The 13,442-nt window shown below is 34.7% G+C and overlaps 1 protein-coding gene across 4 annotated transcripts in view; it reads right to left on the bottom strand.

Annotated features, from left to right (window-relative positions):
* SEPTIN14 (septin 14) overlaps positions 1-13,442 on the bottom strand; it is an 87,780-nt gene that overhangs the window by 7,036 nt on the left and 67,302 nt on the right. For 3 of the 4 annotated variants that reach the window (XM_033426241.2, XM_049699865.1, XM_049699864.1), the window contains 4 exons: positions 11,283-11,379; positions 9,832-10,000; positions 7,077-7,209; positions 1,078-1,246 (listed from right to left, as the gene is read on the bottom strand). In XM_033426241.2, the coding sequence (XP_033282132.1) occupies positions 1,078-1,246; positions 7,077-7,209; positions 9,832-10,000; positions 11,283-11,379 (568 nt within the window). Of the gene's footprint in view, positions 1-172; positions 1,247-7,076; positions 7,210-9,831; positions 10,001-11,282; positions 11,380-13,442 lie in introns of those variants that run through there. The other variant, XM_004268736.3, reaches the window with a different exon arrangement.

A 13,442-nucleotide genomic window follows, 5' to 3' on the forward strand; every position in this document is an offset into this window, starting at 1 on the left:
AAAATCATTGTGGATATACCTCCCTTTCCCTGTATTTTTCAAAAAAAAAAAATTTCAAGAAGTAAAGGTATTATAAATCAGATTATATTTTCTCAAATATTTTGAGGCAAAAATCACAATACCCTGATACCCTGAAAAAAATGCTGCCTTTGAAATGAATGCAGTAATAAAATTACAACAGAAGAAAAATTTATTCTTTTAGGGACATAAGAAAAATTCCATGAACTATGCCAGATGTAGCTGGAGTAAATATATACAGACCCTCAACGGTAGTACTTTCATAGAATGAGTCACGGTGAGTCAGCCACACACACAGGTGAACTGACATTGTAAATGTGGAAAATCAGGATATATAGTCAGAAGGAAAATTTTGAAATGGCAAAAAAAAAAAGTCCACTTTATTTGATAACTTTAGTTTTAACATATACCCCAAATATGTAAGGTGTAATATTATCATCCAAATGTTACTCATGGTTTCCCACTGTTTTCTGGCTCTCCCTAACTTTTCAAGATTTATTCCAATATTAGTTTTACAAGGTCTAACATAAAAGCCTAAGAGTTCCAATCAGAAACAATATTTTATTTAATAAAAACTATCAAGAAATTATCAGTAGAATTTGTTAAGGAATATCAGCATAAGAATTAGCCTCTTATAACATAATATTTTATGCCAACAAATCCCCTACTTCTATTTAGATATGAAATAGTATATATACACTTGGTCCCTGGAGCCACAAGTAGGGCTATGGTAAAAGAATTTCAACAGCTAATCACTTTTCACACTGTGCTATATAATTCTTTGATTTTCTTTCATTTTAGCAAATATTTATTGACTGCTAATTCTGTGCTACTCTTGTTCTAAACACTGAGGACAGAACATTTAACAAGATGGTCAAGGTACCTACTCCCAAGGAGTTCACATTCTAGTTGGAGAAAACATACAATAAGCAAACAGATTTTAAAACTTAGTATAATTTCAATCAGAATTAGTGCTATGAGAAAAATCTCACAGGAAGATGGGATTGAGAGTGATAGGGCCCCATGACACACAGATGGTAAGAGAGGATTATTTCTTACGATCTTTGTCCTTCCTTATACTGGTACACTCCTGAGTCTGCAATGTTCCAGAGGCAGCCTTCATTTTATAAAAATCTATTATTTCTTCTTCCAATTGTCTTCTCTCCTCCTCAAGTTTCATTGTCTCCTCTTGTTGGACCCTCTTAAGATGCTCAAACTTGTCCTGTAGCTGTGAAACAAATCTGCAGTTGTGACTCAAAGCACGCTATGGCGGCACATCCCCAAGTACATGTTCCTCTTTTTCTGGTTATCAAACACACCCTAATCATCAGGGTAGCACTTGTTCTTAATAACAGTTTCAAAAATTATCTCTGCTGGAGTCATATTGCTCGTAATTACATTTTCAGACCTGAGAAGTAAATGAGCTTCTAGATACAATGGCAAGAAGAATGATTGCAAAGGCTGGGGATGTGGGAGTGTGGTATTTATAAATGATGGCAAAATCATTGAGAAAACTTTTTACTTAAAGATGGGAGGTTGAAGGTAGAAATCAGAGAAAGCTAAACTTTATCTTAATACATAAACATTTCAAATGTTAACTACTCTGGTGAGAAACTCGAACTTTTCCTGCAAATCAGGTTCAAGGTCAGGATGTCCCCCCTCACTACTCCTTTTCAACATTGTACTGGAAGTCCTTGCTAATGCAATAAAGTAAGAGAAGAAAAATAAAATGTATACAGATTGGGAAGAAAGACATAAAACTGTCATTGTTTGCAGATAACATAATCATCTATGTAGCAAATCCCAAAGAACTGACCAAAAAACTCCTGGAACTAATTAGCGATTATAGCAAGGTTGCAAGATATAAGGTTATTATATAAAGGTTAATTGCTTTCCTATATACCAGCAGTGAGCAAGTGGAATTTGAAGTAAGAAACGCAATAACAATTGCATTAACCCCCCCCCAATGAAATACTTAGGTATAAATCTAACAAAATACATATAAGATCCATATGAAGAAAACAACAAAACCCTGATGAAAAAAATTAGAGAAGAACAAAATAAATAACTATTTCATGTTTGTGGATAGGAAGACTCAATATTGTCAAGTTGTCAGGTCTTCCCAACTTGACCTACAGATTCATTGCAATCCTAATCAAAATCCCAGCAAATTATTTTATAGATATTGACAAACTGATTCTAAAGGTTTTATGGCAAAACAAAAGACCCAGAATAACCAAAACAATATTGAAGGAGAAGAATAAACTTGAAGAACTGATGCTACCTGACTTCACTGACTATAGTAATCTGACTAAAACTACAGTAATCACGTTAGTGTGATATTGGTGAAAAAAATAGATCAATGCAACAAAATAGAGAACCTAGAAATGGATGCAAATATATTTAGCAAATTGATCTTTGACAAAGGAGCATATGTAGTACGAGGAAAGATACTCTCTTCAACAACTTGTGCTGAAGCAACTGAACATTCACATGAAAAAAAAAACCCAAAGAATCTAGACACAAACCTTCACAAAAATTAAACTCAAATGGATCATAAATCTAAATGAGGGGACAGAAAAAATATTCTATGGAAATGAAAAGACAGCTGGTGTAGCAATACTTATATCAGCCAAAATAGGCTTTAAAGCAAAGACGGTAACAAAAGACAAAGAGGGACATTACATAATGATAAAGGGATCAGTTCATCAAGAAGATATAACAATTGTAAATATAGATGCACCCAACATAGGAGCACCCAAATACGTAAAGCAACTATTAACAAACTTAAAGGAAGAAATTGACAGTAGCATAATCATACTAAAGGACTTTAACAATGCACTCACATCAATGGACAGATTATCCAGACAGAAAACCAATAAGGAAACGTTGGTCTCAAATCACACACACACACACACACACACACACACACACACACACACATATATAGAATACTCTGTCCAAGAGCAGCAGAAATATATATTCTTTTCAAGTACACATGGAACTTTCTCTAGGAACTTTCACAGACCACAAAAGAAGTCTCAATAAATTTAGAAGAGTGAAATCATATCAAGCCTCTTTTCTAACCACAGTACTATGAACTAGAAATCGACTATAAGAAAAATACTGCAAAAAACACAAACATGTGGAGGCCAAACAATATGCTGCTAAACAACCAATGGGTCATGGAAGAAACAAAGGGGAAATTTAAAAATACCTGGAGATAAATGAAAGCAGAAACACATTTTTCCAAATTCTATGGGATACAGCGAAAGCAGTGCTGTGAGGGAAGTTTATAGCAATACAAGCCTATCTCAGGAAACAAGAAAAATATCTAGTATAAACAACTTAACATTACACATAAACAAATTAGGAAAGAAGAACAAAACCCAAAGTTAGCAGAAGAAAATAAATCATAAAGGTTTAAGCAGAAATAAATGAAATAGAGGCTTAAAAAATAGAAAAGATCAATGAAACTAAGAGCTGGTTCTTTCAAAAGATAAACAAAATTGATAAACCTTTAGCTAGACTCATAAGAAAAAAAGAGGGCCCAAGTAAAATCAGAAATGAAAAAAAAAAGTTACAAATGATACCACAGAAATACAAAGGATCATAAGAGATTAATATGAAAAATTATATGCCAATAAAATGGGCAACCTAGAGGAAATGAATAAATTTCTAGAAATGTACAGTTTCCCAAGACTGAATCAGGAAGAAATTCAAAATATGAACAAATTACCAGTAGTAAAATTGAATCAGTAATTTTAAAACTCCTAACAAACAAAAGTCCAGGACCAGATAATTTGACAGGTGAATTCTACTAAACATTTAAAGAAGAGATAATGCCTATCCTTCTCAAACTATTCCAAAAAGCTGAAGAGGAAGGAATACTTCTGAACTCATTCTACAAGGCCAGCATTACACTGATAACAAAACCAGACAAAGAAACCACACACACAAAAAATTACAGGCCAATATCACTGATGAACATAGATGCAAAAATCCTCAACAACATATTGGCAAATCAAATTCAACAATACATCAAAAGGATCATATACCATGATCAAGCAGGATTTATCCCAGGGATGCAAGGATAATACAATACTCACAAATCAAACAATGTGATATATACTATATTAACAAAATTGAAGAATAAAATCATATGATCATATCAATAGATGCAGGAAAAGCTTTTGACAAAATTCCACATCAATTTATGATAAAAACTCTCAACAAAGTGGGTATAGATGGAACATAATAACCTCAACATAATAAAGGCCATATATGACAAACCTACAACCAACATGGTACTCAGTTGTGAAAAGCTGAAAGTATTTCCTCTAAGATCAAGAACAAAACAAGGATGTCCACTCTCACCACATCTATTCAACATAGTATTGGAAGTCGTAGCCAGAACAATCAGACAAGAAAAAGAAATAAAAGGCATCTAAATTAGCAAGGAAGAAGTAAAACTGTCACTGTTTGCAGAGGACATGACACTATATATAGAAAATCCTAAAGATGTCACCAAAAAACTGTTAGAACTAGTAAACGAATTCAGTAAAGTTGCAGAATACAAAATTAATATACAGAAATATGCTGCAATTCTATACACTAACAAGGAACTATCAGAAAGAGAAATTAAGAAAACAAACCCATTACAATTGCAAAAAAAAATAAAATACCTAGAAATAAATCTAACCAAGGACGTAAAAGACTTGTACTTGGAAAACGATGAAAGAAATTGAAATGACACAAATAAATGGAAAGATATACTGTCATCGTGGATTGAAAAAATTATTGGTATAATAACTACAATACAAAAGACAATCTACAGATCCAATGTTATCCCTATCAAAGTACCAATGGCATTTTTCACTGAACTAGAACAAATAATTCTGAAGTTTGTATGGAAACACAAAAGACCACAAATAGCCAAAACAATCTTGAGAAAGAAGAACAAAGCTGGAGGTCTCTCCATCCCTGATTTCAAACTATATACTACGTAGCTGCAGCAATCACAACATATGGTACTGGCATCAAAACAGACACACAAACTCATGGAACAGAAAAGAGAGACCAGAAATAAACCCACACTTAATACGGTCAGCTAATCTACAACAAAGGAGGCAAGAATGTACATGAGGGAAGGACAGCCTCTTCAATAAATGATGTTGGGAAAACTGGACAGCTACATGCAAAGGAATCAAACTGGACTACTTTCTGATGCCATATACAAAAATAAACTCAAATTGGATTAAAGATATAACTGTAAGATCTGAAACCACAAAACTCTAGAAAAAACATAGGCAGTAAGCTCTTTGACATCGGTCTTAATTTTTTTGGATATGTCTCCTCAGGGACGGGAAACAAATGCAAAAATAAACAAATAGGACTCCATCAAACTGAAAAGCTTTTGTACAGTGAAGGAAGTTATTAACAAAATGAAAAGGCAGCCTATTGAACGGGAGAAGACATTTTTAAACAATATATCTAATAAGGGGTTAATAATCAAAATATATAAAGAATGCATACAACTCAACATAAAAAAAACCCCAAACAACCCAATTACAAAATGAGCAGAGGAACTACACAGACATTTTTCCAAAGAAGATATGGAGATGACCAACAGGTACATGAGAAAATGCTCAACATAACTGATCATCAGGGAAATGCAATTCAAGTTCACAATTAGATATCTCTTCACACCCTTCAAAATGGCTATTATCCAAAAGATAACACTTTGGCAAGGATGTGGAGAAAAGGCAACACTTGTGCAGAATTAGTGGGAATGTAAATTGATACGGTCACTATGGAAAATAGGACGGAGCTTCCTCAAAAAATTAAAAATAGAACAACAGTACGATCCAGTAATTCCACTTCTGGGTATTTTTCTGAAGAAAACAAAAACACTAAGTTGAAAAAATATATGCACCTCTATGTTCATTGCAGCATTATTTACAATAGCCAAGATATGGAAGCAACATAAGTGTCCATCAATAGATGAATGGATAAATAAGATGTGGTATATATATACAATGGAACATTAGCCATAAAAAAGAATGAAATTTTGCCTTTTGTGACAACATGGATGGACCTGGAGGTATTATGCTAAGTGAAATAAGTCAGATAGAGAAAGATAAATGCCATATGATTTCACTTATACACGGAATCTAAAAAACAATTCAAATGAACAAACATAATAAAACAGAAACAGACTCAGAGATACAGAGAACAAACAGGTGGTTGCCAGAGAAGAGTGGCATTAGAGGATGAGTGAAATAGGTGAAGGAGATTAAGGGATACAAACTTCTAGTTATAAAATAATGTAATGGGCATGTAATGTACAGCATAAGGAATATAGTGAATAATATTGTAAAACCTTGTATGGTGACAGATGGTAACTGGGACATCATGGTGATCATTTTGTAATGTATAAAAATATTCAGGGGCTTCCCTGGTGGCACAGTGGTTAAGAATCCGCCTGCCAATGCAGGGGACACGGGTTCGAGCCCTGGTCCAGGAAGATCCCACATGCCGCGGAGCAGCTAAGCCCGTACACCACAACTACTGAGCCTGCGTGCCGCAACTACTGAAGCTCATACACCTAGAGCCCGTGCTCCGCAACGAGAAGCCACCACAATGGGAACCCCACGCACCGCAACGAAGAGTAGCCCCCGCTCGCCGCAACTAGAGAAAGCCTGTGTGCAGCAACGAAGACCCAACACAGCCAAAAATAAAAATAATAAAATAAAATAAATAAATTTTAAAAAATCAATCACTGTTGTATACCCAAAACTGATACAATATTGTAAGCCAAATTATACTTCAGTTTAAAAAATAAAAAAAGTAAATTCTCCAAATGCTCTAGAAAAAAATAAGATTACAGATGGCAAAATTTTAAAGGCTGTATCCAAAACCTATATGGTAAATAGCTACTTTTTGAAGAATAGCAAAGTATCCTCCAACAAAATCATCTAAACTCTCGAGATGAAAACCTCCAACTTAATAGGACACCTAAACTTGAATACAAATTATATCAAACTAGCAGGACTTGCCTCTTTTTCAGCTTCTTTAAATGCTGTTTCTTTCTGCTTTACTCTCTGCACAAACTTCTGTTTCAACTTTTCTTCTTCCCTCTGACATTGATCCAAGAAATCCTGCCTTTTGGCTTCATAGATCTCTTGAAAACTGAAAAGAAATTTGTGTTACTTTTATATTAAAATGTTAATATAAATAAACATGTAAACATATATATTGTTTATTAATATAAGTAGCTCATACAACTCAACAACAAAAAAACCAAACAACCCAATCGAAAAATAGGCAGAAGACCTAAATAGTCATTTCTCCAAAAGAAGACCTACAGATGGCCAACAGGCACATGAAAAGATGCTCAGCATCCCTAATTATTAGAGAAATGCAAATCAAAACTGCAATGAGGTACCACCTCACACTGGTCAGAATAGCTATCATTAAAAAAATCTACAAATAACAAAGGCTGGGGAGGGTATGGGGAAAAAGGAACCCTCCTACACTGTTGGTGGGAAAGTAAATTGGTACTATGGAAAACAGTATGGACATGCCTCAAAAAACTGAAAATAGCATTGCTATATGATCCAGCAATCCCACTTCTGAGCATATATCCAGACAAAACTATAATTCAAAAAGATACATGCACCCGTGCATTCATAGCAGCACTATTCACAAGAGCCAAGACATGGAAACAACCTAAATGTTCATCAACAGAAGAATGGATAAAGAAGAGGTAGTACATATATACAATGGAATACTACTCAGCCATAAAAAAGAATGAAATAATGGTATTTGCAGCAACATGGATGGACCTAGAAATTATCATACTAAGTGAAGTAAGTCAAAAAGAGAAAGACAAATACCATATGGTATCACTTATATGTGGAATCTAAAATATGACACAAATGAACTTATCTATGAAATAGAAAGAGACTCCCAGACATAGAGAACAGACTTGTGGTTGTCAAGGGGGAGGGGGGAGGGGAGGGATGGACTGGGAGTTTGGGATTAACAGATGCAAACTATTATATATAGAATGGATAAACAACAAGGTCCTACTCTATAGTACAGGGAACTATATTCAATAACCTGTGATAAACCATAATGGAAAAGAATATGGAAAAGAATATATCTATATCTCTCTATATATCTGAATCACTTTGCTATACAGCAGAAACTAACACAACATTGTAAATCAACTATACTTCAATAAAATACATATATATATATATTGTTATGTCACATATAAGGACATTTACCAATATTCTCTCATGTATAGAAATGAAAATTTCTATATCACGAGATGTAAAAAAGTGAGGGGCCATATTGAATATAAGTATAGAGAGTGTATATATAGTAAGTACTCACATTTTGAAACACTTAAAATATGTTTTGTTTCTCCTACCACTTTTTATTATCACACTTCTTCACATCTTTTGACAACAAAATTTGGGGGAACATCTAATTTATGAGGTTCTCAAAATAATTAAAATAAGGCCAGGCGTCTTTCAAAATATGATGCATTTAAGATAGCCAGTTCAATTCTGGTTGCCTTCAAAGTACTGTAACTAATATAACTGGATTGTTCTACACTGTCATCCTTCTGCAGCACAAATCCTATTCCTCCTCAATATAGCTAAGTACACCTGCTCTCAAACTATTTTCACTTGACTTCCGTTGAAACTGAGTCCCCCGAAAACCTAGATTCTCTGACAAGTTTATGATTGAGCTCTCCAATCCAAAATGTTATTCCCTTTCTTGTCCAACACCTGTTCCCCTCAAGATGGAGGAATATCAAAGAAAAGGGAAGATTGAAACCGAGCGGGATGTTGTGGGACCCTCCCAGGCATAAAAGCCTTTCCGTGTACCCCCTTTCTTGTTTGTGGGAAAAAGGCTTTCCGCCTCCTAGACCTTCCCTGAGTTCCAAAGGGCAGATTCAAACAGTTACTGGGAGGAAAGTGAGGGAATGCAGAAAGAAACAATAGTGCAGCACGGGGTCCTGGACCTGGTTCCTCCTGGGGCAGGGGTGGGAGTGTGTGTATGACAATCTGATACAGATCTCTTGAGTTCTTCTACAGGAACTAACGTGCCTACCCAGGTGGAGGATGATAATTTCACGCTGAGCACAAGCATGTAGACCCAGACTGGTAGGAACCAGAAGGCTGATGACTGAACATCACCCTGTTACCTCACCATCAACCAATCAGAGGAGGGTTACACACCCTACAGCCCTCCCCCACAAATTTTGCCTATAAAAACTTCTTCCCTGAAACCCATCAGAGAGTTCAGGTCTTTTGAGCATGAGCCACCCATTCTCCTTGCAAGGTCCTTGCGATAAACCTTTCTCTGCTCCAAACTCCAATGTTTCAGTTTGTTTGGCCTCACTGTGTGTCGTGCACGTGAACTTGGATTCGACAACACCATGCCATTACACTGCTGCTTTCCCTCTTTCCTCCATCCAATCCTCAATATCCTTTGCCATCTTATACCAATTTTTACTAATATTTGCAAATCTCTTTCCTGAGCTTCTGTTCCATATAAAATCTACTTTTTCTTTTGGATACACATTTCAGCACATACACATATTGGATGCATATAAACGAGCCCTTGCATTATGTTGCTCCTACTAACTCTCCATCTAAGTCTGAAGATGATGAAAAACCACACAATTTAGGATGTGAGAAGTACAGCTATTCTCATTCCGAAATAATCATATCTCATCGTTGTAGGGGATTTCTAAGTCACCCGTCATCTTGTTTGAGCAAGATCTCCACTCACCTTACTGGCTGGTTGTCTGGATCCACATCAGTAAATCCCATTTTCTGAAGTTTGCTGCACCTATAACGTTCATAGTGCCAAGTGTGGGTTTGTTCTTTCAAGTCTTCCATGTTTGTACAAAAAAGCACATCCCGGAGCTTAACAAAGTCACAGTGATTTTCATTTTCCACTAGGCAGAAAAATAATAAAGCCACAAAGCTTATTATCAATCCCTATCACTTTCTAAGTATTCTTGAGTGAGCTAAGAGATCGTTCAGATTAATAGCTATAATTCTTTTAACCATGTAACTATGGTTATATGGTACATACAAATTATAGGTAGAGTTTATTTATAGACCAGGAAATTTGCTTGAAATTTATTAGCCAAAGAATAAATAGGAAACACTGAAATAACATGTAATATTAGTAGATGGCATAAACTTTCATTAATAATTATGTTAGTATTTTTCAAATGAATATGCTCAAGGTATTTTACAGAGCACTAAAAAGAATATAATATAATTTCACTAAAGTAAATAATTTTATTAAAGTAAATCCTGCTAACATAAAGGTCTTAACAACTATGCATGATTTAGTTATTAAACTATATTTATACACCATATTTATGAGAATGAATTAGTCAGTTTTCAAAATCACTCAATAAATTCACATGGCTCTCTACTGTGTTTGTCATATCCGAAAGACTGAGCACAATACTTTGTGCATTGTGTATGATACTATAACCAAATGTAATATTCATTAAAATATGTTGTGTTTAAGTACATTTCATAAATTTAAAAATTTGTAATATATTAACTGAAAATAACATTTGGAAACTAGTCCCCAATAATTAGTATCACAAGTATACGAATCAGACAATAAATGACTGCTATTACACTATTCTAACTCATCATGATGCTAGATAACTAATATAAAGGTCTAGGTATAATTTAGCCAAAAATGAATTGTATTACTTTATTTTTAAAATGGTTTTCCATCCCTTTTTATAGGGACCACTTTAAAATGCTTTATAAATTAGGTAGCAATTAACTTACATAACATGTTTCAAGTACCAATATTTATGCTTCTGTGTTGTTCAGAGTTCTTTTGTTCAAAGAACTTTCCAACATTCTGAATGTGACGGTTTATGCATAGAGAGATAATCTGCATATAGCAGATGGGGGAAATGAGGAGGTTCTGCCCAGTTTCTGAATTTTTGCCTAAAGCACCATCCAGAAAGCTCCCGTGAGAATAGGTTACAATCAAAATAAGCATTATCTTAAATGAAACAGAATCTGTGCTCCTTATCAGTAACTATTAATTTGCTGTTTAGCAAGAGTTACCAATATTGACTCAAGTTAAAATATTTTGTTTTACATATTTATAGTTATATTTTATATAATTTTTATAATTATATATATATTTAAGCATAATCATTCCAGAGCAAGCCTGCGCATCTTTGTTACATTTACCTTGTAAAACTCCCCAAGGGTACTGACGGCCTCTGACCATTCTTTTTCCAACTTTCACTTCATCTGTACTTCCTACTACAGCAAAAGGTAAATGTTCCTAGAAAGTAAGTACAATTTTAATCATGTTTTCTTATACCAATATAACTTACTCTGTTAATCTTATTTCTGTTATGGAAACAACAGAGACAATAATATCATCATAAGTTTATTCAAACAAGTGATTTATCTTGCCTCAGATTTTATGACTTCACATTAAATATGTGCAAATTAATTGCTGTAAGCATTTGTGCGAGATCATGTACACAATTGAAAACTACCTACTGAGTACAGCCTAAAGCAAGGCATTCGGCTGTGGGGAATACAAAGAAAACAGTTTTTGGTAGACATATAATTTTTCTCACATTATCTTTACCCTGAAACACAATAAGCAAATCACTTTTAACTCCAGTATAAAAGCTAAAAGACAAAATTAAGAAAACTCTAATAATTAGTTAATTGAAATATAACATAAAGCATATTAATAAATAATACTATATAGAAAATGGAGAAGAAAATTTTAAAAGGAATGCAAATCAGAAAGGAATTAGTAAAACTATCTGTTCTCAGATGATATTTTTAAAAGTATTTTTTAATTGGGATATAACTGACATATTATATTAGTTTCTGATGTACAACATAATGATTTGGTATTTGTATATATCATAAAATGACCACCACAGTAAGTCTAGTTAACATCCATCACCACACAGTTACAATTTTTTTTCTTGTGATGAGATCTTTTTGAATCTACTCTCTTAGCAACTTTCAAATATACAATACAGTACTATTAACTACAGTCACTATGTTGTACACCACATCCCCAGGACTTATTTATTTTATAACTGAAAGCTATACGACACAAATGTACATATCTATGAGACAGAAACAGACTCACAGACATAGAGAACAGACTTGTGGTTGCTGGGAGGTGGGGATTGGGGGAGAGAAGGAATGGGAGTTCGGGATTAGCAGATACAAACTAGTATATATAGGATGGATAAACAACAAGATCTTACTGTATAGCACAGGGAACTATATTCAATATCCTGTGATAAACCATAATGGAAAAGAACATGAAAAAGAATATATATATATATATATATATATATATATATACACAACTGAATCACTTTGCTGTGCAGCAGAAATTAACACAACATTGTAGATCAACTATGCTTCAATAAAGTATAAAACAAAGTAAAATAAACTATTTGGGGTTAAAAAAAAAAGAAAGGCAACTGATTTCTGTATGTTAATCTTGTATCCTTCTACCTTGCTGAATTCATTTATCAGTTCTAGTAGTTTTTGTGTGGAGTCTTTAGGGTTTTCTATATATAGTATCATGTCACCTGCATATAATGACAATTTTACCTATTCCTTACTGATTTGAATACCTTTTATTTCTTTTTCCTGTCTGATTGCTGTGGCTAGGACATCCAATACTATGTTGAATAGAAGTGGTAAGAGTGCGCATCCTTGTCTCGTTCCAGATTTTAGCAGGAAGGCTTTAGCTTCTCACTGTTGAGTAGTATATTGGCTGTGGGTCTGTCATAAATAGCTTTTTTTTTTTTGTGGTACATGGGCCTCTCACTGTTGTGGCCTCTCCCTTTGCGGAGCACAGGCTCCGGACGCGCAGGCTCAGCGGCCATGGCTCACAGGCCCAGCCGCTCTGCGGCATGTGGGATCTTCCCGGACCGGGGCACGAACCCATGTTCCCTGCATTGGCAGGCGGACTCTCAACCACTGCGCCACCAGGGAAGCCCAAATAGTTTTTATTATGTTGAGATATGTTCCCTCTATACCCACTTTCGTAAGGGTTTTTATCATGAATGGATGTTGAATTTTATCAAATGCTTTTTTCTGCATCTATTGAGATGATCATATGGTTTTGCATGGTGTACATGGTGTATCACATTGATTGATATGCTTATGTTGAACCATCTTTGTGACCCTGGTCATGGAAAGCTTGTTTTTTAAAAAGGTAAACAAAATTGACAAGCCTTTAGCCAGGCTGATTATAAAAAAGAGAGAGAGGGCTTCCCTGGTGGCACAGTGGTTGAGAGTCCGCCTGCCGATGCAGGGGAAACGGGTTCGTGCCCCGGTCCGGGAAGATCCCACATG

Source organism: Orcinus orca, chromosome 16, assembly GCF_937001465.1.
Source record: "Orcinus orca chromosome 16, mOrcOrc1.1, whole genome shotgun sequence".
NCBI lineage: Eukaryota > Metazoa > Chordata > Mammalia > Artiodactyla > Delphinidae > Orcinus > Orcinus orca.